This window comes from Lepidochelys kempii, chromosome 1 (genome assembly GCF_965140265.1).
Source record: "Lepidochelys kempii isolate rLepKem1 chromosome 1, rLepKem1.hap2, whole genome shotgun sequence".
NCBI classification, from domain to species: Eukaryota; Metazoa; Chordata; order Testudines; family Cheloniidae; genus Lepidochelys; species Lepidochelys kempii.
In genome coordinates, this window is record NC_133256.1 from 157,990,553 (window position 1) to 158,016,600 (window position 26,048).

The following is a 26,048-nucleotide window of genomic DNA, read 5'->3' on the forward strand; positions in this document are numbered from 1 at the left end:
TGGGTAGATCTCAAATTACTTTCTAAAGGAAGGCAGAAGTATCATTATTTCCATTTTACTTGCAATGCAAGTGCACCTCCTATTGACACACACAAGCGCATCAACTGATTCTCAAAGGGAATAAGTAACATCATAAAGAAACTGGTTTTTAGTTGTTTTCTCCTCTTCTATTTTTCCTGTGTTTTTGTTCACCTGCTATCTCCTCTTTCCACCTGTTTTCCTACTTTTTTCACTCACCTAATACCTTTAGATTAACTGGCTCTGGGTATGCGGTGGGACAGGACAGATTAGACAATAGAATACACCTGTGTCTACATGTAGTTGCCCCTCAGTGACATGTACCCCTGCACACATTTTGGAACTATTCCTTTAGAATTACATTTAGCGATGTTTATGTAGATATGCACGGACAGCTAAAAACGTGTAGCAATAGGGGCCGCTTGACAGAAATGTGTGCTACGTGTTGACCAAGACGAAGAATTAATAGGTATTCGGAGAGTTTTAGAAATGTTTTGAGCTGATCTTAAACTTCAATTTCTGTGAGACATTCTTCTCCTTTTAGATCTGGATTCAGTAAGCAATTAGCAGACTGGGTTATCTGGGAAACATGGGTGTTCTTTAGGTCGTTATTTTATTACTCATAAATTGCTGCGTCTAGACTTTAAAAAAAATCTTTTAAACACGTTATTCAGAGAATCAAGGGCATATTGTCAGCTGGTGAAATTGTCCTTGCACCATTGACTTCAGTGGAAATGGGGGGAATCCACTGATTTCAATGGAGCTATGTGAGTTCACATCAGCTGGGGATCTTGGTAGATAAGTTCTCATCACTTCAAGTTTTTAGTTTCATTAACATGATTGATTAGCTGTATTACAACTTCAGTCAAAATGAGTGAAGATGAGTATTTCATAGCAGCTTCGCAGGCAAGCCCCGGTACTTACCAGTCAATGCACTGCCATCAAGTATCTTCCCCCATTTTTGAAACTCTGTGCGGATTTTTGTGAACAGTCTAATTTCATTTTCAAACAACTTTTCTTCTCCTGCCACTGAACTCACGATGTCTTGATTAAACAGTTTGATTTTCTGTAATGAGATTGAAAAAAAACACCCTGAGTTCTGTAAAGGCAGCATAGCTAAGCAAGAGTGAATTTGATTCTATTTTCCTTGTGGATCTAGGCAATCTTTTATTAAATTCCAATCAGTTAGATTTATGCAAAGCCAATGAAGGTACAGGTACAATGTACACAGGTATCAATGCTGAGGGCCTACTTTTGTCTGCAGAACCTATATTACTGGGGGAACATTCAAAAAGAAAAGCATCTATCTTGACTTGCAGATCCCAGGTTGAGATTACAGGCCTGGCAGTTAGAAAAACGACAACCATATATTTGTAAACTGAGGACGTGTGTTATGGAAATCACTGAGACGTAACCATGGAACGCTATAATGTCATATTGACCAAGTTCTGTCCAGCGTTGAACTGCTCTACAAGTCCGTGGGATTTGTGCTGCTAACTCACTTTGGTGCTTTCGAAAATCCCAACCTAAATCTTAATTCACCTCCTTTGTCCCTTTCTCTTTACCCTAAAAGCTGATCTAATATCAGCCAAGATTTTCAGAAATGGGTGCCTATATCTAGGCTCCTAAATCCAGATTCAGGCACCTATATAAGTGGCCTGATTTTCTTGGCCATGGGTGGGTGCCCAGCATTTTGAAAATCAGACCATTTGTTTGGGTGCCTATATGTGGCTTGGGGTACCTAATTTTAAACACTTACTTTTGAAAAACTTGTTCGTGGTTTTTTGTTTTGTTTTTTTAAATGTACTGTTCCTGGCAGCCTTTGAGTCTGAAGTTGTCTAGTTATCAGCCAGAACATTAGATGTATGAGCTTCTTCATCATCATTCAGTCCATGTGCCTCAGCCTGTTCTGGAGGGGTAGTTCATTCTCAGGGTTCATTTAGTCCTTGGTTTCTTTGCTGAGAGCGTGACCAATTTCTTCCTTACTGTGGAGTTCACTGAGAACTGCTGAGACCACCAACTCATTTCCTACAGACCACTGAGCAGCCATCACAACAATTAGCAGTAACAATTTTCCACACAGACCAAGAGGGGCCAGATGACAATCGTGAGGCTGGGTAGAAGCAGCCCTACGTTATCCCACTTTTGTTAGTTTTATTTTTCATACTGAGAGATGTGGTTCTGTTGGGGGCCAGCTAGATATGTGGATATAAAAATTAATACCTTTGAGTAAATGTACTAATCTAAGCTTCCCCTATCCTGCGTTACCCTGAAACTAAAATTATGTGACCAAAGACCGTGGCTTTCTCAGGAGCTCACTGTCTGTGTTATTTCTACTGAATATTATGTTTGACCTGGGTTTCCTGTTCCATTTTGTTTTGCTGCCTGCTTGAACTCAAAGGTTTAAATCAGACTGGATTTGGGGATTGGCCTAGGCAGAAAACAAAACTAGGATTAACTGATCAGACAGTTTCAGGTACACACCTTCATAACAGCTAAGAGAGCAATGGGGCCATTACTGGGAGATGCTACTTCCAGATGCCAGTGAAATTAACAGGTTTTGTTTTGCCAAAGCTGAGACCTCACAGACTGTATCAAAGGGAGGGGACTTCAAGTGACAGGGGCGGGGTGGCCCTGAGAGTGTCTGTAAAACACCTGACAGTTTGAGAGGTCTCAGTCAGAGGCAGAGGAAGCTTGTTGCAAGCAGTGTAGACTGGTTCTCCCAACTCAGAGACGGGGCAAAAACCAGACCTGCCTAAGCCGTGGACAGAGAGGTTAAGCTTGGGTAAGAGAATGTGTGTGTAAGTCTGTTATTTTATATCCACTTCTCTAAGTCCTGTGAATCTTTTGGGCAAAATACATCATGAAACTGGACACATTGAGCCAAGAGCATCCATGGTTTAAATCCAGGGATGCACTTATGCGTGTTGTAAGCAATGAAAGCCCTACAAAATGTTGATGGCAGAAATGAATTTGTTCCCTTTGAAATTCTTGAGCTTATCAAAATCAGGAAAGTTTAGGACTTGTTCAGCTCTCTTTGCCGTGCCACACAACCAAATACATATTTATACTTACATCTATTAGGAAAAATAACTTCTCGCCTTCTGCTTTTGGTGTGCCTTTGCCATATTTGCGTAACTCTTCAGTTGCTTTTTGGAGTTGAATGTTTATTTGCTCTTCTAAAACAGGCAAAGATTTCTAGGGGAGAAAAAACATCAATACTTGTACAGTTTGGACAATTCCATTCTTTGAAAGAAATAGAACATTTCAGAGTGTGACATGGAGCTTTATGAATCTTGCACGGCCCTTAAACGTCCAGGTATGCTCTGAAGTCTAAACCAACACTGCCTGTACTGAGAAAAGAATGGGGAAGGTTTAAAGAGTGGTGTTCTTCGGTGCTTCTCTTACATTAAAAAAAAGCAGTGTTGCTCTGCTGGTCTAGTACAGCATCCTAGTTAGAGAACCAGTGCATCTTAGCAACCTTTTCATTCTTACTGAACAGTTGTTTACAAAAGCACACATAGTATCTGAAATATTTCATATTCACTCTGTATAAATTATTCAGGCTTCCAAAAGTTGTCAGTGATGATAACAGTTCGCTCTAGTTAGCACTATTCATCCATAGATCTCAAAGCGCTTTACAAAAGAAAGCAAGTATCAGAATCCCTACTTTAAAGACAGGAACACTGAGTCATGGAGAGATTACGTGATTTGCCCATGGTTAAACAGGAGGTCAGCTGCAAAGCTGAGAATCGAATACTGGCCAACTGACTATCGCTGGGTAAAATTTTTGAAAGAATAGTTTATTCACTGAATAAAGCAGTTTCTGTCGACCCAAAACTATCTGAATATGATCCGATAGTTTCAGGTGCGGAAGAGCTGGACTCTTCTACTTCACTGACAAATTCCAAACATTTTTGGAACCAAGATGAATATTTCCCCCGATTATACCCCCGGTTTGGCAGCTGAACTGAAAAATCAATTAATCTCCCAGCTCTATACCTGACTACCAAGCCAAGGCTCCGTATAGTGGACCATGTACTTCCAGATTGCCATCAGGCAGGGTAATTAAAGCTATTCATAGAAATAATGTTCACAGGCCCAGTCCTCCAAAACTGCAGGGCTGGGTCCTTTTTTTTTTTGGTTTCTTTGTTCGCTTACATTAATGTGTTCCACAAGCTCACTTGTAAGTTTCTCTGCCAAAATGGGGATAGTGGCCTTGTTTTCATCCAGAAGAACTCTGAAACAGAATTAAGGAACATGAATATTCCTCGCAGTTGCTGAACAAGAGAGCAGTGTCTTCCCAAGCTCTGCAACACAAAGCAGGTAAATACAGTTTCTTCTGATCAAGCAGGGGAATGCTCGTGAAGGTGCAGCCATGGCCGCACTTCATCCTGCCAAGTCTGCTCATGCGCAAGATTAGATTTGAAACGATGAGCTGTTTGCTGAACAGACTGAGAACAGAAAAAGGTTCGGAACCATAACGTCAGAAAAAGGTCATGAGGTAAGAATATCCACCTTTATTGCTGTATTATAAGAACGTATGTACTGCTATATATGGTAGGGATACTGATTCAGAATGACTTTTGGGTTCAAAAATTCTCTTTATGACTGAAATGCTGAAAAGCAATCATCTGTGGAGGAGAGTGTTCTCCTGACACAGACCATATCTTTCCTGGGAGTGAGTTTCCCCCCATACTTCCCAGTGGATAGAACAATATGCATGAATGCCTGAGCCAGCAAAGCACTTTAAAGCACGTGCTTAACTTGACTCCTTTGGGACTACTTCAGAGTTTAATGGTCAGCATGTTTTTAAATGGTTTTCTGGATCAGGGCTTAAATCAAACCTGAATCTGAAAAGAAGCTGAGTTTAAGAGAAGTTAGTTGACATGTAAACTCTTTCTTGCATTTTGGAAAACACTACCACACAGACAATGCAAAACAAAGAAAGAAAACCCCCACCCCAAGCACCCCAAGCTAAGTTTGAGGATAATTCTCATTGTGGGCCTAACCCAAATCCGACGGGAGTGAGCAGGAATCTTTCCATTGACCTCAATCGACTTTGGATCAGGCCCTTTAACTGTTTGAAAACTACCTAAAATGTTCATGCTGCTCAAAGAATTCTCTCTCCTTCTGGATTGCAGAGGCCAGGGTGAGCTTGTCATCAATGTCTTGCTGCCCACGACATTTAACAATCCTATAACCCTTCCTTAGGTGGATGACAAGGTTTCGTACAATATCAACAACTGATGACTCAGTTCCCCTGTCCACCAAATCTGGTTTTGTCAGGATCCCTGTGAAGTAATATGATGAGAAGATTAGACAAGCACAGGAATTAATGATGGGAAAGATCTATTGCGGGTATCTGGTCACCCAATGCAGCACTGTTCCCGACAGCGTATACTAAAGCGACTTCTCCAGCTGTGCTGTAAGTTTCCCCGCCCCCCGCATCTCCTCCCACTTTTTCCAGGAACACCAAATGAATAGCAGAGCTTTTACAATATTAACTTTTAATGTTTTCAGTTTTCAAGATATTTATAGGCATAGTATCAATGGCAGTAGGGCCCCAAGTTGAGCTATCCGTTCCCTTTTATCGGTGTGCAAAATTCATGTTATTCCACAGAGCTTGTTTTTTCCTCATAGCAGGTAACTCTTGGCAGGGTTGGGGCAGGGTGGGAAGAATATTAGAACTCTATGACCTACCTTCCCCCCATTTGTATTTTTAAAAGTATGTCTCACCTAGAGTTCTGTCTCCATCAGGGTCTACCTCTTGAGCCATTTTCAGTGCCTCTGTTGTTGCGATATCCACATTACTTGGCACCACTACCAAATTTATAGTCTCTTGCTTAGCAATAAATTTTTTAATTAGCTTTTTGATCTGTAATAAAATATGGTAAGAAAGAAATGCAGCAAAGTTTGATGTGACAAATGGCTTTGGATGCCAGGCTGCTCATCATCTGACTAGGTGGAATGTCATACACACGATGGATACAATCATACAATAGAAGCTCAGGTGCAAATGTCAGTGGCTGAATTCAGCCTGATTATCTAAAGGTAATCCAAATGTGGTACATGCCGCAGAACAGACTGCTTTTATGTCAGCCTTGGGAAATGGTCATAAAATTTTACTAGGCCCGGAACACAATCTATTCAATGATGAATATTCTTATGATATTTTACTTGCATTAGAGACAACCAAATGCTATCGTCTATTCACAGCTAAGAAAAAAAATCTAGTTGGATTATATTTATACGTCAAGTTCAGGTAAAATGTAGAGCTAAATACATCTATCTCAAAAGTGTACTTCTCAAAAGAAAGCAAAATGTCTTTGCCTTTCAATGAGAAATTCATGAAAAGAAAAAAAAGGACATAAATTGTTACGCAAAAGTCAACATGGTTTCTGTAAAGGGAGATCATGTCTTATTAATCTATTAGAGTTCTTTGAGGGAGTTAACAAACATGTGGACAAGGGGGATCCAGTGGACATAGTGTACTTAGATTACCAGAAAGCCTTTGACAAGGTCCCTCACCAAAGGCTCTTACATATATTAAGTTGTCATGGGATAAAAGGGAAGATCCTTTCATGGATTGAGAACTGGCTAAAAGACAGGGAACAAAGGGTAGGAATAAATGGTAAATTTTCAGAATGGAGAGGGGTAACTAGTGGTGTTCCCCAAGAGTCAGTCCTAGGACCAATCCTATTCAACATATTCATAAATGATCTGGAGAAAGGGGTAAACAGTGAGGTGGCAAAGTTTGCAGATGATACTAAACTGCTCAAGATAGTTAAGACCAAAGCAGACAGTGAAGAACTTCAAAAAAAGATATCACAAAACTAAGTGACTGGGCAACAAAATGGCAAATGAAATTTAATGTGGATAAATGTAAAGTAAAGCACACTGGAAAAAATAACCCCAACTATACATACAATATAATGGGGGCTAATTTAGCTACAACAAATCAGGAGAAAGATCTTGGAGTCATAGACCAAAGGTCCATCTAGCCCAGTATCATAGACTTTAAGGTCAGAAGGGACCATTATGATCATCTAGTCTGACCTCCTGCACAACGCAGGCCATGGAATCTCACCCACCAACTCCTGTAACAAACCCCTAACTTATGTCTGAGCTATTGAAGTCCTCAAATCGTGGTTTAAAGACTTCAAGGTGCAGAGAATCCTCCAACAAGTGATCCTTGCCCCACACTGCAGAGGAAGGTAAAAAAACCCCAGGGCCTCTGTGTGATGAAGTGGGACTCTTCTTAATGTTTCCTCTGAATAGTATGGGGGTGCCTCAGTTTCCCCTAGGCAGTTCTTAAGTATCTAGGTGGTGGGGTAAGGGTGTATGATCATTGCAGAGCCCTAGAGGGCCGGTGTGTGCAGGAGTCTGGACACAGAGAATGGCCGACACCCTGTTTCCTGGCAACTGATGGCCTGGGCCCTTTCCCCCTGCCATTGTGGATAGTTCCACGCAGTGTGCAGCGGCAGCCAAAAAAGCAAAAGGGATGTTAGGAATCATTAAAAAAGGGATAGAGAATAAGACGGAGACTATCTTATTGCCCTTATATAAATCCATGGTACGCCCACATCTTGAATACTGTGTACAGATGTGGTCCCCTCATCTCAAAAAAGATATATTGGCATTAGAAAAGGTTCAGAGAAGGGCAACTAAAATGACTAGGGGTTTGGAACGGGTCCCAAATGAGGAGAGATTAAAGAGGCTAGGACTTTTCAGCTTGGAAAAGATATGGGGGGATATGATAGAGGTGTATAAAATCATGAGTGGTGTGGAGAAAGTGAATAAGGAAAAGTTATTTACTTGTTCCCATAATATAAGAACTAGGAGCCACCAAATGAAATTAATGGGTAGCAGGTTTAAAACAAATAAAAGGAAGTTCTTCTTCACTCAGCACACAGTCAACCTGTGGAACTCCTTGCCTGAGGAGGTTGTGAAGGCTAGGACTATAACAGGGTTTAAAAGAGAACTGGATAAATTCATGGAGGTTAAGTCCATTCATGGCTATTAGCCAGGATAGGTAAGAAATGGTGTCCCTAGCCTCTGTTTATCAGAGGGTGGAGATGGATGGCAGGAGAGAGATCACTTGATCATTACCTGTTAGGTTCACACCCTCTGGGGCATCTAGAATTGGCCACTGTTGGTAGACAGGATAGTGGGCTGGATGGACCTTTGGTCTGACCCAGTATGGCCATTCTTATATTCTTAGAAATTTCTTTAGTTTTGACCTATCTTTTTGCTAAATTTTGTCTGTAGGGCTGACCAGCATGTGTTTCATTCTAAGCGACCACCACACTTCTTTTCAGCACTTCCTCCATCAATAACTGTCCTGTCTGTTATCTGCAACATCTTTAATTCTGGTTATGAGCTAAGTGAACTGTATAGAACATTATTGTCTAGATCCTCCAGCAAAACCTTCTGTTTAAGATAATTTGTTCATTAGATCTCCACTAATGTAACTTAACTGTTTCCTAGCTCAGAACATGTATGTTGCATTACCTGTTCTCCAATGTCTTGTGGCTGATTCCCTACAGCCACCCTAGCAATCCCTGGCAGATCAATCAGTGTCAGATCTGGAACATTCGGAGAGCTAATTTCGAGGGAAATTAATTCCTGGCTAATGCCCACTCCTTCACCAGCCATTGCATCCTGGGCTACAAAGGAGGAAAGGGAAAGAGAAGGAAAGCAAAGTTTAGATCAGCACATATCAGAACTGAAAAGCCCCTGTTGCCACCTGTTTCTTTTAAAAAAAAAAAAAAAAGGCATTTTGGGACACAATCCTGCCCAGGCAAAAATCCCATGGAAATCAATCGACTCCTTTTCAGGATTTGAACCTTAATAAAACTTGAAGAATACACTGTCTATGACAGGGATTGCCAATCTTTGGCACGCGGCCCATCAGGGAAATCTGCTGGCAGGCCGGGACGGTTTGTTTACCTGCAGAGTCCACAGGTTCGGCTGATCGCAGCTCCCACTGGCCACGGTTCACCGTTCCAGGCCAATGGGGGCTGTGATCAGCCAAACTTGCAGACACTGCAGGTAAACAAACCGTCCCGGCCTGCCAACGGATTTCCCTGATGGGCCGCATGCCAAAGGTTGCTGATCCCTGGTCTATGAATTAAACTTTCAGAAATCTCAATGTACAAAAATCAAATATCTGGAGATGGCTTATAAAAATAATAATATAGTGTTACAATAAAATACTAAGTATTACACAATTGATTCATCATCTTCAAAATGCTGGACATGCATTAGTTAATCCTTGACAACCTTGCAAGGTACCAAAGGATTATTTTACACATTCTATAAATGGATGAAGTGAGGCATAGAGATTAAGTGACCTGTCCAAGTTTATATAGAAAATCTGTGGCAGAGCCACAAACAGAATGGAAGGATAGTGAGTGCCTGTACTTTGCTTTAACCATCAGGCCACACTGTCTAAATCAAACACCACCTCACAGAAGCCTGCTAGTACATGCGACTGATTTGTTAATTCAACATAACACCACCATTTTATAGCTCTGTATTGCTGCTATTTCTTGATATCAAGGTAAATAATTTCTCATGAGAAACCTTCAGACGCATAATTAGCTTATTTGACTTTTATGTCACTTACCTCGCTACCGTACCAGTTTTTTTAAATTATTTCTTGAAAACCTTTGAGAATAAATGGTCACCTTCCTTTTACACAGCATCATAGTGTACAAGTATATCACTGTTGTTACCACTGTTACAAAATTACCATAAATTTGTATGAAGTATTTCATGTAAGGTATCAATAGAAAAGTTATAGACTGCTAAGTATGATAATCCTGTTTATATGCACGAATCATATTTGTATGTGAAGTTATGAATATTTGCTATGTATTTGTATCTCAAACATGTGTGGTGTTCTTGGGTTCTCCGCCTCCCAAGTCAGATTTCCATCAGGTCTAACCATCCATGTATTGATGGGCTATTCAAGACACTCAACTCAGCCAGTGAGTTCCTCCTGTAGATATTTCAGAGGGCACCGAGTACGGTGACCATATTTCCAAAAAGGAAGACGGGATATGGCACGGGGCTGGCCCTCCCTCTCTTCCCCATGAGGCTGGCCCAAGCCGCTCGCCTGAGCTCCCCACCCCAAGGGTGGGGGGCATGCAGGGCTCGGGTGATCAGCAACACACATACTGGATAGGGTGACCATATTTGCCAAAGGCTGGGAGTGGAGTCTGTGCTCCCCCTCACATTCCTCCGCACCCACCTTTTTTGACAACAGTGGGAATCTGTCACGTTTGCTCTTGCCAACTGATCAAGTTGACAAGAACAAATGGGACAAATACTCGCTTTTGCCAAAGACAGCTGGGACAGGGCTTAAAAAAGGGACTGTCCCTGCCAAAATGGGATGTATGGTCACCCTAGCACTGAGGCAATCGCTGCACAGTGACTCAGCAAGACATGTGATAAGGATATGTGACTTAAGAATCCATCTTTTTGCCAGTAACTTTCCAGGCACATGGGCTAAAGTATAAAAAAGGATAATGTGACATCACTACTTTGTCTACATTCCTACTTCACTCCTCTGGAGGGTGATTTCTAACAAGGAAGCTTTGAACAAGGGACTGATGACCCCCAACTTACTTGGGTGATCCAGAGAGACTTTTTGCAAGCTAGAGGACTTACCATCACTGCTATGATCCTGACCTCCAGACCCTAAAATCAGTTGTAATGTATATGATCCTTTTAATCATTTAATAACTCTCTTCTTTTATTTTATATCAATAAACATTTAGTTTTAGATTACTAAAGGATTGGCATCTGCGTTGTATTTGGTAAAATGCTAAAGTTTATAATTTGACCTGGCGTGTGTGTCTGACCCTTTGGGATTAGAAGAACCTTATGTATGGTGAATCTAGCTTTCAGTAACCTTTCATCATAAAGTCCAGTGGTCTGGGTGATAAGCCAGGGACTGGAATGCCTAAGGAGACTGTGTTTTTGTCTTCTTGTTCACCAGTATGGTGATACTTTTGTTACTGGCTTGATCAACTTTAATGACAGAATAACCACCAGTTTAGAGTGTGCCTGTTTCTCAGCAGTCTGTCCTGAGCTGGCATTTGCAGCTATGTCCCACTTAGGCACAGTGACATATACTTAAAACCAAACAGTGTTACGACCAATAACGATGAATGTAAGTATGCAATCTATGACAACAAGGACAATGAAAAGTTAAGCTTCAGAGCGTAAGATGATAGCCCTTAGGGGTGGGAGAGATGTTTTCTCCCATCACGTGGAACACTGTACAACTAGCTAACTACATGTTTTTTTGTCTTCCCATAGAATACTAGGTATTGACCAATGCCAAGTGTAAGATGGTGATTCAGATACTCTATGGCCTGAGCTGGTCTGAAAACTCCTGGAGCAAATCACTTTTGATGTAAAATGCTGCAACGCCACTGAGATCAGCTGAGTTGTGCCGGTTTATTCCAGGTGTGAATGTGGCTCCCTGTGTTCCTGGCATTCTCAGCAGTTATGATTAGGGTGTTAATTTGGGAAATGTTATGCTGCCTAACAGAAGGGAATAGAGGATGAAAAGGAGGATCTGATGAATTAAATCAGAATGCAATAAATAGCACTTACCTTTTCTTATTTCTTTTTCCACCACTGAGGGATCATGGAGTTCATCATCTATATCCCGGTAACTAATTTTCCCTTTCCAGTCCCGCTGAGGAGCCAGTTTTTTCAGTTTGAGCACTAAGGGACATCTGGTAACAATACCTGCAGTTGCCCATAAAGAGAGTTAATTCTGTTAATGAGCATCCTTGTTACTTTGAATGGGTACAGAGCACACCACAGAATGTAGCTTTTCCCACAGTATGCAGAAGAGTGCCCAAAGCATAGGTGGCGACTACGCTGGAGCACCCACGGGGAAAAATTGGTAGGTGCTCAGTACCCACTGGCAGCCAAGCTCCCTGCCCCAGCTCACCTCCGCCTCCTCCCCTGAGCACACTGTCCCCGCTTCTCCTCCCAGAGCTTGCCACCGCAAAATTTTGCGGTGTAACAAGCTGTGGGAAGGAGGGGGGAGGAGTGGGAATGTGGTACGCTCAGGGGAGGAGGCGGGGAAGAGGCGGGCCCAGGGTGGGGATTTGGGGAAGGAGTCCAATGGGGCAGAAAGGGGGCGGAGTTGGGGCAGGGACTTTGGGGAAGGGGTTGGAATAGGGGCAGGGCAGGGGTGGAGCGAGCACCCACTGACACCAGGAGAAGTTGGCGCCTGTGGCCCAAAGCTTTCAGTGTGTTCACACAGCTCACACACTATGGAATATCTGAGAGTTGGGAAAGGATGCTGGGCATTGGTAGCGCAGTGAGGAAAACTATCATGCCATTTGTATGCAGCACTGCGCAGTGACCATATTTTAAAAGTTCTTTCTGTTTTGAAAGTTTTCACATTTGTTTGAAAGCTATTTCATATAGTTAAAATGGGTAATGGAAACCAGTAATATATATCTGAAGAGAGAGGAAACTTTAAAGGTGTGTGTATGCTAGATGCTTTATACCTCGCACAGCCATTTGAAGTATCAAATCCCTTCTATAGAATTGTACCCTGATCCTGTTCTATAGTAGGGAAATGATTTTGTATTGTATTGTATAGGATTATTTTAAAAAAAGCTATACATGCATTAATTTCTACAGGTTTTTAAGAGTAATTTCTATAGAACCTGTTTAATTTTAATAAATGTTAAGGCCAGAAAGGACCATTATGACCATGTAGTCTGACCTCCTACATAACACAGGTCTTAGAATTGCACCCAGTGATGCCTGCATCAGGCCAATATCTTCCTGTCATACTAGTGCATATCTTTTAGAAAAAACATCCAGTCTTGATTTTCATTTTCATAGAACCCTACTGGTTTCAACTCTATTAATCTCCATGGCACTTTCCCTTAGGAAATAGCAGCTGAACTTGATGGATACAAACAAGGAGGAGATTTCCACTCTGACCTACATCACACCCAGAAGGTGTGAAGTGAAGCAAGGCTGCGGAAGAGTGCTCTGGAAGTACTGTGGTTTACCTGCCTTGTCCCTGCCAGTTCTTCTGTGGTTAGAGAGAGTAAAGTGACTTAGAATAACAACACCTTTTGCCAAGCTTTAACAAGGTATCTTTTGTAAATACCTGGAACACAATGAATGTGACTCCTGTTTAGACACTAGCTTTAGCATATACTGTCAGAAGGTCTTTTGCATGCCCATACGGCTGCCTGGGTCATGTGAGCTGCAGGTGTGTGTCCTCCTGTGCCAGCACAGGGTTCATATTCTGCTTCTGTACCAAATGACTGGAGGATAGCTAATGTGATGCCAATTTTTAAAAAGGGCTCCAGAGGTGGTCCCAGCAATTACAGGCAAGTAAGTCTGACTTCAGTACCAAACAAACTGGTTGAAACTCTAGTAAAGAACAGAATTGTCAGACATATAGATGAACATAATTTGTTGTGGAAGAGTCAACATGGTTTTTGTAAAGTGATATCATCTCTCACCAATCTACTAGTATTCTTTGAGGGGGTCAACAAACATGTGGACAATCCAGTGGATATACTGTACTGAAATTTTCAGAAAGGCTTTGACAAAGTCCCTCACCAAAGGTTCTTAAGCAAAGTAAGCTGTCATGGGATAAGAGGGAAGGTCCTCTCATGGATTGATAACTGGTGAAAAAATAGGAAATAAAGGGCAGGAATAAACCGTCAGTTTTCAGAATGGAGAGAGGTAAATAGTGGTGTCCCCCAGGGGTCTGTACTGGGACCGGTACTATTTGACATATTCATAAATGATCTGGAAAAAGAGGTAAACAGTGAAGTGGCAAAATTTGCAGATGATACAAAACTCAAGATAGTTAAGTCCAAAGCAGACTGTGAAGAGCTATAAAGGGATTGCACAAAACTGGGTGACTGGGTAACAAAATGGCAGATGAAATTCAATGTTGATAAATGCAAAGTAATGCACATTGGAAAACATAATCCCAACTATACACATAAAATGATGGGGTCTAAATTAGCTGTTACCACTCAAGAAAGAGATCTTGGAGTCATTGTGGATAGTTCTCTGAAAACATCCACTCAATGTGCAGTGGCAGTCAAAAAGCTAACAGAATATTGGGAATCATCAAGAAAGGGGTAGATAATAAGCCAGAAAATATCATATTGCCGCTATATAAATCCATGGTAGGCCCGCATCTTGAATACTGCGTGAAGGTGTGGTCACCCCATCTCAAAAAAGACATTTTGGAATTGGAAAAGGTTCAGAAAAGGGCAACAAAAATGATTAGGGGTTTGGAACGGCTTCCGTATTAGGAGAGATTAATAAGACTGGGACTTTTCAGCTTGGAAAAGAGACAACTAAGGGGAGATATGATAGAGGTCAATAAAATCATGACTGGTGTGGAGAAAGCAAAGAAGGAAGTGTTATTTACTTCTTCTCATAACACAAGAACTAGGGGTCATGAAATGAAATTAATAGGCAGCAGGTTTAAAACAAACAAAAGGAAGTATTTCTTCATACAACGCACAGTCAACCTGCCCCACCCCAGCTCCCACTGGCCGGTTTCTAGTACTGGGTCGCGACCTGAAGTTTGAAAACCACTGTTCTAAGATATTGATCAGTGTTTAAAATCTTTCTGTGGCTCTGATGAAGGAAAACTTTATTTTAAATATGAAAATAGAGCCTATGGAAAACGAAATTAAAAGCTGCACCTTGGCATAAGGAATGGTGTGGAATATACTGAAATACTGGATGTTATCAGAAAATAGTTTCATGTGCTTGAAACATTACTGCCCATCAAATATGAGCCACCCTGATACTGTGGAGGTGTATTAGATTCCTTGCGGAATTTCAGTAACATACTCACTGAATGCGGCAACCCCACTGAAAACATGGCTAAGCTAAAGTATCAAGTCCCCTTTATATCTTTCTGTGATTGGAATTGGGTGCTGGTTATGAAGAGATCTAACAAATGATTTCTTGGACTAAAAAATGTTTCCTTAATATGTTTCCTGATCTGTGTAGATCAACCATAATGATTAAGCAAAAATTAGATATACTATATCAAAAGTGATAAAAATTCAATATTTATTGAGGAATTGAAAGATTTTTCAACTGGTAGGGAGTTTGCAGTTTGTTTTATTTAATGTAATGAATAAGGATGTACATCCTTCTGAACTGCAAAAAGTCCCTCTTACCTAGTAGAACACTTCTAGATGTTTCCCACCTGACTGGAAAAAGTGACTTACTGCCCAGGGATATGGTCATAACTTGAACTGCTCAAAAATTTTCTGACAATTTCCAGCAATGTTCTGAATCAGAAAATGCTGATTCAACAAAATCAAAATGTTCATGGAATCATAGAACTGGAAGGAACCTCAAGAGGTCATCTAGTCCAGTCCCCTGCACTCATGGCAGTACTAGGTATTATTTAGACCAGTCCTGACAGGTATTTGTCTAATCTGCTCTTAAAAATCTCCAATGATGGAGATTCCATAATCTCCCCAGGCAATTTATTCCAGAGCTTAACCACCCTGACAGTGAGGAAGTTTTTCCTAGTGTCCAACCTAAACCTCCCTTGCTGCAATTTAAGCCCATTGCTTCTTGTCTTATCCTCAGAGGTTAAGAAGAACAATTTTCCTCCCTCCTCCTTGTAACAACCTTTTATGTACTTGAACACTGTCTCAGTCTTCTCTTTTCCAGACTAAACAAACCCAATTTTTTCAATGTTCCCTCATAGGTCATGTTTTCTAGACCTTTAATCATTCTTGTTGCTCTTCTCTGGACTTTGTCCAATTTCTCCACATCTTTCCTGAAATGTGGCACCCAGAACTGGACACAATACTCCAGCTGAGGCCTAATCAAAGTGTAGTAGAGCAGAAGAACTACCTCTCATGTCTTACTTACAACACTCCTGGAAATACATCCCAGAATGATGTTCGCTTTTTTTACAACAGTGTTACACTGTTCACTCCTATTTAGCTTATGGTCCGCTATGACCCCGAGATCCGTTTCTGCAGTACTCATTCCTAGGCAGTCATTTCCCATTTTGTATGTGTGTAACTGATTGTTTCTTCCTAAATAGAGTATTTTGCATTTGTCCTTATTGAATTCCATCCTATTTACTTCAGACAATTTCTCCAGTTTGTCCAGATCATTTTGTATTTTAATCCCATCATCCAAAGCACTTGAAACCCCTCCCAACTTGGTATCATTCGCAAACTTTATAAGCGTACTCTCTATACTATTATCTAAATCATTGATGAAGATATTGAACAGAACTGGATCCCGAACTGATCCCGGCAGAAACCCACTCATTATGCCCTTCCAGCATGACTGTGAACCACTGATAACTACTCTCTGGGAACGGTTTTCCAACCAGTTTTGCACCCGCCTTATAGTAGCTCCATCTAGGTTGCATTTCCCTAGTTTGTTTATGAGAAGGTCATGTGAGACCGTATCAAAAGCTTTACTCAAATCAAGATATACCACATGCCCCCTATCTACAAGGCTTGTTACCCTGTCAAAGAAAGCTATCAGGTTGGTTTGGCATAATTTATTCTTGACAAATCCATGCTGACTGTTACTTATCACCTTATTATCTTCTAGATATTTGCAAATTGATTGCTTAATTATTTGCTCCATTATCTTTCTGGGTACAGAAGTTAAGCTGACTGGTCTGTAATTCCCTGGATTGTCCTTATTTTCCTTTTTATAGATTGTCACTATATTTGCCCTTTTCCAGTCTTCTGGAATGTCTCCCGTCTTCCATAACTTTTCAAAGATAATTGCTAATGGCTCAGATATCTCCTCAGTCAGCTCCTTGAGTATTCTAGGATGCATTTCACCAGGTCCTGGTGACTTGAAGACCTCTAACTTGTCTAAGTAATTTTTAACTTGTTCTTTTCCTATTTTAGCCTCTGATCCTACCACATTTTCACTGGCATTCACTATGTTAGATGTCTAATCACCACCAACCTTCTTGGTGAAAACCGAAACAAAGAAGTCATTAAGCATCTCTGCCATTTCCACATTTTCTGTTGTTATTCCCACCCCCCATCCATCATTGAATAATGGGTCTACCCTGTCCATGGTCTTCCTTTTGCTTCTAATGTATTTGTAGAATGTTTTCTTGTGACCCTTTATGTCTCTAGCTAGTTTGATCTCGTTTTGTGCCTTGGCCTTTCTAATTTTGTCCCTACATACTTGTGTTATTTGTTTATGTTCATCCTTTGTAATTTGACCTACTTTCCACTTTTTGTAGGACTCTTCTTTGATTTTTAGATCATTGAAGATCTCCTGGTTAAGCCAGGGTGGTCTCTTGCCCTACTTCCTATCGTTCCTATGCAGTGGGATAGTTTGCTCTTATGCCCTTAATAAAGTCTCTTTGAAAAACTGCCAACTGTCTTCAATTGTTTTTCCCCTTAGACATGCTTCCCATGGAATCTTACCTACCAACTCCCTGAGTTTGCTAAAGTCTGCCTTCTTGAAATCCATTGTCTTTATTGTGCTGTTCTCCCTCCTACCATTCCTTAGAATCATGAACTCTTATCATTTCATGGTCACTTTCACCCAAAACTGCCTTCCACTTTCAAATGCTCAACCAGTTCCTCCCTATTTGTCAAAATCAAATCTAGAACAGCCTCTCCCCTAGTAGCTTTCTCCACCTTCTGAAATAAAAAAATTGTCTCCAATACATTCCAAGAATTTGCTGGACAATCTGTGCCCTGCTGTGTTACTTTCCCAACAGATGTCTATCTAGTTGAAGTCCCCCATCACCACCAAGTCCTGTGCTTTGGATGATTTTATTAGTTGTTTAAAAAAAGCCTCATTTACCTCTTCTTCTTAGTTAGGTGCTCTGTAGTAGACCCCTACCATGATATTACCCTCATTTTTTACCCCTTTTATCCTTACCCAGAGACTTTCAAGTTCTTCCTGCTTATTCCCTATACTTTTCACATTAGTATACAGACATCTAAGATACTGATTTGATTCCTTCCCCCCCCCACCCAGTTCTGTGTTGTCTCTCCTTTATCTCCTTTATGATGCATGGGGATGTGTTGATTTAACCAAAATTTAATTTAGAAAAACCTAAACTATTGACTTAGATTTATTTTCATTTCAGATGACTTTTTGTTTCAATTTTTATTTTATATTCTAAGTTATAATAGAACATAAAGTCAACACTGAAACAAAACAAAACATTCTGATGCTACCGAATCTAACTGTTTCAACTGACCCAAAATAATGTTTCCAAAAGTTGTTTCACAATTAAGTCTGAAATACTATGTTTTATTCCCACATGGAATGAAAGCAAATTTCAAAATAGTGGAATTTCCCACAAAAGGGATGTTCCAGGTGCCACACAGTTCTCATCATAACAGCGTTTTCTGTATGATGGGATGAGGAAAATACAAATTCTTTTGGGTTGCGTCAGGGATGAATCTAAACCCAACTTTCAGTATCCCCAAACTGACATGAATTACAGAATATCAGATAGAAACACACCACTGCGACTCGGGGAAGAGTCCGATTTCTGAGATGAAAAGCTGAAAGGTAAATTCTTACCACTGCCTCTAGGGAGAGCAACTCCGGACAGGGCTTCTAGAACCGAGCTTTTTCCAGAACTCTGGTCTCCAATCACTGCAATTGCTGGCAAAGCCAGGTCCTTTTCTACTCCGAGCGCTCTCAGGGAGTCAATGAGATCAATACAGGGACGGATTTTCTCCTCATATTGGTTGTACAAGGTGTGTTCTGCGTTCTGTAAGAAAAACGTTACATTTCATTTGAGCTCATTTCACAGAATCAGGCAAAGTTAAACATGTCTGTGCCATAAACGATGTACATCATCAGCAAACTGTCCTTCACCCCACCATACCACTAGCTTTGTACTGTGAGCTACAAGCCTTCTGTAGTATTCTTGACAAGGTAAACACGTTTCTGTAAATTCAGCAAAATTTAGCTAATTTACACCAATGGCTGAAATATCCATTGCAAATTACTGAATTTTATAAATTAGCAAGTGAATACACAATAAGAAAAGCAAGAACACCACCCCATCAAATATCCTTTCTTCAGTTATTTTTGGTAACTGCAGTTTTTTCTTTTATCTATAATGCATCATATATTTACAGTGCAAATATCTGTAATAAAAAATAAATATAAAGTGAGTACTGTACACTTTGTATTCTGTATTGTAATTGAAATTAATATATTTGAAAATGTAGTAAACATCCAAAAATATTTAAAATAAATGGTATTCTATTGTTTAACAGCGTGATTAATCTCGTGATTAATTGTGATTAATTTTTTTTAATCGCTTGACAGCCCTAATGTTATGCTATAACAGGTCAGGCAACTTCCTATCTTAATCTAAAATTTGGTATCTGTGTATAGAGCTAAAAAGCTAAATTCTTATCTTCCATCTTGAATTAAAAACACTATTTCAGGAAACAAATATATCAAAACACAAATCCAGAATAGCTATCTTTAGTGATAAGTCAGACAATACTTATCACCAGGGGAAAATATTTTTGAACCCCCTGATCATAACTGCAATGATTATTATCTAATAACTTTATTATTTAACTGGTTTATTAACTTTAATATAAACTTTTCAAATGTCTATTCTGATTTTCTCAGTGTTAAACATAAGAAACATAAACATAAGAAATATTAAATAAGAGTCTTGGTATTTCTATCAATTTCTATCGAATACACTGGAGCCTCATGTAGAAGAACAAAAACCCAAATACCATGATACCCGTTTAAAGTTTCTAATTGTGAATATTCATTAAGATATACATTCTAGGGGAAAGTTGGAGTTAGGCTGTGGCCCTTCTATTTTCTATGCCTACATTTTTTTTTTACACCTGCAAATGAAATGCAGGTGCAAATCTTAGTAATTACATGACTGCGCATTAAAATCTTAGAAGAGTTGTCAGGTGTGAGCAGGATTGGTGCTCACACTTGCACACACAATCACACACAGAGACAGAAAGAACTGTTTTGATCTGTGTCTGCAGATTGTGTATGCAGAAGTGAGCCCAGACCACTGAAAATTCAGCCCTGACAGCAGCTGAACATTAATCTCAGAGGAGTCAGTTTTCACTCAAATGCCAAATATCTGACTTGCCTTATTCTGTTGCTCTTGGAAATTATATATTCCCCCTTGCTGTTTCATCTTTTCTTGGTGATATTCCTCAGACTCCGCCCATTGGACTGTTGCTGTGTGTCTCACACAGCAGCCCTGGGACTTGTCCATTAACTGTCTGTCACTGAAAAGCAAATGTCTGGTCCAGCAACTCTTCTATACGGCTCCTGAAATGATAGAAGGGCTTGAGTGGATTCAGCTCTGCAATAGTAATAACTGTGGACAAAGTCAAAACCATATTGTTATTGGTTGGGCCAGATCTCTGCTAGAATCAGCTGGTGTAGTTCTTTTCAAACCAATGGATGTGTGTTGGTTTGTACCAGCCGAGATTCTGACCCCTTATTTTGCTCCTGCGGGAATTCTATGCCAAAAAATTAAAAATTCTGTGCATATTCTAAAATTCCACATATTATATTTGTCAAAATAACACAGTATAATCACACCAGTTTCAATTATTTTGGTAATTTATTTCAAAATACCTGTCAGCAAGTAGGTCTGTAACAATACAGACAACAAAAAAGATTCCCCCAGATGCAGAGAGCTAAAGAAACCTCTGTACGCACATGATCCGCACTACAGGATCAAGGTATAAGTGACCCTAAAGTAGGGGAGATGGGGAGGAAGGCAGAGAGCACATTAGTCAGTTGAGAGACTGCATTAGCTTAGTGGGGGCTGTCCCCAGCCTCTTCCCAGGGAGAGGTGAGAGTGCTCCCTGCTTCTCTCAGGTCAAACAGACCCCAAGACCCACTTAGCTGCGCCTAGCACCCTCCCTTCTTTCACTCTCCTTCCCTCAGGATCCTTGTCCCAGGGTCTTTTCTCCCTCAGCTCCTTCTCCCACACTCAGTGTCCCCTCCCTCAGGGCACAGCCCTGGGCCCTCACCTCTCCCTAGAGATTGACTCCCCTTTCCCATCCCACTGGCCCGCCCCCCACCACTGGAGACTCTCTGCTTCTGCCCCTCAACCACCTCTGGGGCCCCTGTGCTTCCCCTCCCACTTTGACTGACTCTTTACTTGCCTGCCCCATCCTCAGAGGCCCTAGTGCAGTGGAGGAAACTGATCATGTGAGCTGCAACCGGACAACCCCGACTCCTGGAGGAGGGGATCTGCCTGGGTGCGGCAGCAGGTAAGAGCTCCAATGGGGGCTAGGCCTTTTGCTGCAAGCAGACCTCTGGTGTGAAACTTGGGAGAGGAGGGAGGAGCCCCTCCACCCTCCTTAAATGACGCCCCTGGCCAAGGCTCCCCAACAGCTGCTTGTGTCAGCCCCAGCCCAATTCATTTTTCAAAAGGACGAATCTGGACAACTTGTGGCTGACTCTTTACTCTGGAGGCTCTGCTTCTTGGGGCCACTCCCTTTGCTTAAAAGTGGTCTGTAAAAGAACAAAAAAGGGGTTGTGGCCTTTTTGCTGCATTATATTATGAAAAAGAGAACTGGAAGTTTTTTATTTTTTCTTTTCCTGTTTAGTTTTAATGTAGTAAAAATTCAGGTTTTGTCTCTCCTCCTTTTCCTGGAAGAATGTCTGAATGGCTGGAGAAACAGGAGGTTTATGATCTCAAAGTTACTTAGGCAATTAGACTGATTGAGAGAGGCAGTGATTTTTTTTTCTTTAATGTAGTTGGTTTAAAAATGGAGGGGGTGTTTGTTTTACTGAAAACCTACTTAATTGAGATGCTTGAAAAAAGGAGTAGGAAGAAAAATTCGTTAGTAGAAGTATAACTCTCGTCCCTTTAATTAATGGCTGACCCAGACTTCTGGGTCTTCTAAAACAAGCCTATAGCAAAATGCGGAAGACTAGACTTAACATTAGTTATAGTTCTAATGTAGAAAACCAGCAGGAAAAAAACCAGAACTTTTAAAAAACACCAGCCATTTAGGGTTTCTTTATACTTCATAAACAAGAAAAAATGGTACATGCCCTTTGTTGTTGTCAACAGGACTGCTGCTAGCAAAATCACACATATTATTCCCTTCCAGAGCAACTTGTAATGCCATTCATCAATATAATGCTGGGTTAATTTTTTCCTTCGCCTTTATGTATTTATCTCCCAATGTGTCATGAATCCATTCCTAAATACACCTGAAATAGCACCCACTAATTTCATTGTTAGTAATTAAAATTATGCATTAATTAACAAGCTTTTTAATATGTGACCCAGACTCGAATCCTGCTCACTTCCCCATGGCTGTTTCCGAGCTGTGGTGCTAAAAGAAATAGCCAAAATTTAGGGCATGTCTACACCACCACTTATGCTGGTAAAACTGGTCAGCTCAGGGGTGTGAATATTCCAGTCCCTTGAGTGACATAAATTACGCTGGCGTAAGTGGTAGTGTGCACAGTGCTACGTTGGCAGAGGAGTTTCTCCCGCTGCTCGTTAGGGGTGGTTTAATTATGTGGAGGAGAGATCTCTCTCCCCTCATCTTAGAGTAGCTACATCAGAGATCTTAGAGCAGTGCAGCTGCGCCGTTGTAAGCTCTATGGTTGAGACATGGCCTTACTTCAGTCACTAAATCAAGCAGCTGTAGAAACTGAGTGCACAGGGGACCTGACTGTTTAGTAAGAAGGTGCCATTTTCCCACACCCTCTTTCCCAAACATAATTTTAATTCAACTTTTCTCCACCGGAAAAGCGGCACAGACTTCTGCCTGCGATATTGTTGTGACTGCCTCAGAACTATGGCCCTCAACCCAGAGGCCGAGATTGGGGCAGGGCCGGGGCGGGGTATTGCCCCCCAAACCGTATACCGGTCCTTCACCCATAGGCCTTCACCCATAGGCGCCCGCGCCCGCGCCCCTGCCGCGCCCGCAGCCCCGTGCGGGGCCAGCAGTGGGCGGAGCCTGCCGGAGGCCCGGGGGCGGGGCTCTGGGGTTAAATCAGCGCGAGCTGCGCGCCCGTGTCTTGGGCAGCGGGGGGCGGGATTTAACCCCGGGACACGCCGTGCCCTGGCCCGGGGCCCCCTCTCACTGGCGCCCCCCCTGCAGGGGGCTGCTCCACAGGACGGGGGCTGCAAGGGTGGAAGCTGTGCGGAGCAGGGAGGGAGGCTCACCCGCAGCCACAGGGGACGCGGGCCGGAGGACTCAGGAGGCGCACCGGGCAGCTGGCCGCAGAGGAGCGGCGCTTTGGCGGGGCTGCCCCCCCGCTCCTCCTAAGTCCTCCCGCCCGTGCTCGCAGGGCCGGCTTCAGAAAGGGGGCGGGGCTTTAAGGGCTGCAGGGCGGGGCGCCGGGGCCCACTTCGGCCCGGGCTGCCGCCCCTAAAGCTCTTGGGGTGCGGCCCTGCCGGGCAGGGGGGAGGCAGCTCTGAGAATCGCGGCCAAGGGGAGCTGCGGGGGGGCGGTGCCTGCGGGGCAAGCACAGGGCTGCGCAGCCCCACACCGAATGGGAGCTGCCCCAGGTTAGTGCTCCAAACCCCTGCCCCAGCCCTGAGCCCCCCTCCCTCACCCTAACTCCTGACCAGATCCCCCCCAGCCTGCTCCCACACCATTGCTCCCACCCGGACCCCGCACCCCAACCCTGAGCCCCCCCCCCCGCACCATTGCTCCCACCCGGACCCCGCACCCCAACCCTGAGCCCCCCCCCGCACCATTGCTCCCACCCGGACCCCGCACCCCAACCCTGAGCCCCCCCCCCCGCACCATTGCTCCCACCCGGACCCCGCACCCCAACCCTGAGCCCCCCCCCGCACCATTGCTCCCACCCGGACCCCGCACCCCAACCCTGAGCCCCCCCCCGCACCATTGCTCCCACCCGGACCCCGCACCCCAACCCTGAGCCCCCCCCCGCACCATTGCTCCCACCCGGACCCCGCACCCCAACCCTGAGCCCCCCCCCGCACCATTGCTCCCACCCGGACCCCGCACCCCAACCCTGAGCCCCCCCCCGCACCATTGCTCCCACCCGGACCCCGCACCCCAACCCTGAGCCCCCCCCCGCACCATTGCTCCCACCCGGACCCCGCACCCCAACCCTGAGCCCCCCCCGCACCATTGCTCCCACCCGGACCCCGCACCCCAACCCTGAGCCCCCCCCCGCACCATTGCTCCCACCCGGACCCCGCACCCCAACCCTGAGCCCCCCCCCGCACCATTGCTCCCACCCGGACCCCGCACCCCAACCCTGAGCCCTCCCCCGCACCATTGCTCCCACCCGGACCCCGCACCCCAACCCTGAGCCCCCCCCCGCACCATTGCTCCCACCCGGACCCCGCACCCCAACCCTGAGCCCCCCCCCCCCCCGCACCATAACTCCCACCCAGACCCTCCACCTCCAGCCCACTCCCCCACCCTAACTACCTCCCAGACCCTGCATCCTGAGCTCCCGGAGGAGAATGCAGAAAAAAAAATGAAAACCAGGGTTGGGGTGGGGGGAGAGATAAGAGAGAATTCCTGCCTCTCTCCCTCAATCCCTCGTTGGGGTGGGGGGGCAGGATCTAGGGATGGGTTCTGTTGGTCCCCTCCCAGGGCAGGGGTACAGGATCTAGGGAGGTCCCTATGGGGTGCAGGGGGTTCCTGGAGGCTGAAGGGGGGTCTGTTGGTCCCTCCTTGAGTCAGGGGGGATGGGATATGGGGGGGTTCCCCATGCAAGTGCAGGGGTGTCAATGGGGCTGTGGAGGTGGTCTGTCAACTGGTAAACCTGGAATTTAGACCTATACCCACTATTAATAGTATTAAGCCCTCCCTACAACCCCCCCAAATTTAGAAGTCAAACTATGCCTATGTCTAAATCCCATCCTCTTTGTTATACTTTAACTTCACACAGCATCCCAGAGGAGATCAAAGTTGGACCAGACGTAGTGTTCACAGCACTGAAAACTATTAGAGGGTTATCCAGGCTGTCTGTCTCTCTCTCACACACTCATCTAAAAATGCAGTGCACTTTAACAATTTAAAACGTTGGCTCCCAAGCACATCCTCAAAGAGGTAACAAACTTTGTATTTATTTTGCATCCTGTATCATTATGCTGGTAGGGATACTGATAATTTTATAGGGAAAATGCCTATGCCCAATAATTCATTTATTCCTCTCTTATTTCAGATTTCCTTGCAGTGTCTGCCAGCCACCCACACTTAGCTATGAAAAGAGATGAATTAAACATACCCACAAACTTTTAAATACTTACTGAGAAGAGGCGAAAGAAATTCCTTCCTGTATTGTGCTCGGTTCAAGAAAAAACTAATACAGAATTCTTTTGTTCTTAACCTTGTCACCAGCTCCACCTACAATACATGACAGAAAACAGGAGAAATGAAAGTTACTCAAAAGCTTACCATTTGGTGGCAGCACTGTGAAATTGATTTTGTAATGCAATACATTTTCTTTCTTTTACACTTTTGTCATTAACTCCATCCACATTCTCAGGCAGTAATCAGGGGAAATGAAACTAACTTGAAAGAGTATCTTAGCATCACTGTAAATTAGTTTCACAGTGGAATTCATGTTTCCAGAATCAGTGTTGCATTTACTCTCACATGTTCATAGAATCATAGAACCTGGGTTCTATGACTGGAAGGGCCCTCAGGAGGTCATCTAGTCCAACCACCGGCTCAAAGCAGGATCAATCCCCAACTAAATCAACCCAGCTAGGGCTTTGTCAGGCCTGACCTTAAAAACTCCTAAGGAAGGAGATTCCCCCACCTCCCTAGGTAACCCATTCCAGTACTTCACCACTCTCCTAGTGAAAAAGTTTTTCCTAATATCCAACCTAAACCTCCCCCAAACTGCAACTTGAGACCATTACTCCTTGTTCAGTCATCCTCAATAAGGATTCTTTAAAATACAGCCAGCTCTCCTGGACTCCTTCCCCCTCATGTTGTTCTCCCAGGGGATCTTGCCCATCAGTTCCCTGAGGGAGTCAAAGTCTGCTT

At 43.2% G+C, this 26,048-nt stretch overlaps 1 protein-coding gene and 1 long non-coding RNA gene across 3 annotated transcripts in view; one reads left to right on the forward strand and one right to left on the reverse strand.

Moving 5' to 3' along the window:
- The window catches only part of LOC140917411 (interferon-induced GTP-binding protein Mx1-like), a 33,653-nt gene extending 8,269 nt beyond the window's left edge, over positions 1-25,384 (reverse strand). The window contains exons 1-10 of one of the 2 annotated variants that reach the window (XM_073360211.1): positions 25,304-25,384; positions 20,174-20,358; positions 18,607-18,799; positions 11,650-11,787; positions 8,533-8,687; positions 5,758-5,896; positions 5,114-5,312; positions 4,180-4,258; positions 3,094-3,216; positions 943-1,084 (exon numbers count right to left, since the gene is read on the reverse strand). In XM_073360211.1, coding sequence (XP_073216312.1) covers positions 943-1,084; positions 3,094-3,216; positions 4,180-4,258; positions 5,114-5,312; positions 5,758-5,896; positions 8,533-8,687; positions 11,650-11,787; positions 18,607-18,799; positions 20,174-20,302 — 1,297 coding nt within the window. In that variant the 5' untranslated portion in view covers positions 20,303-20,358; positions 25,304-25,384. Of the gene's footprint in view, positions 1-942; positions 1,085-3,093; positions 3,217-4,179; positions 4,259-5,113; positions 5,313-5,757; positions 5,897-8,532; positions 8,688-11,649; positions 11,788-18,606; positions 18,800-20,173; positions 20,359-23,233; positions 23,321-25,303 lie in introns of those variants that run through there. The other variant, XM_073360221.1, reaches the window with a different exon arrangement.
- On the forward strand, positions 23,094-25,509 carry LOC140917419 (uncharacterized). Its single transcript, XR_012160828.1, has 3 exons — positions 23,094-23,578; positions 24,943-25,103; positions 25,219-25,509. It is a non-coding gene; the product is annotated as an uncharacterized lncRNA (long non-coding RNA).
- The last annotated feature ends 539 nt before the right edge of the window (positions 25,510-26,048 follow it).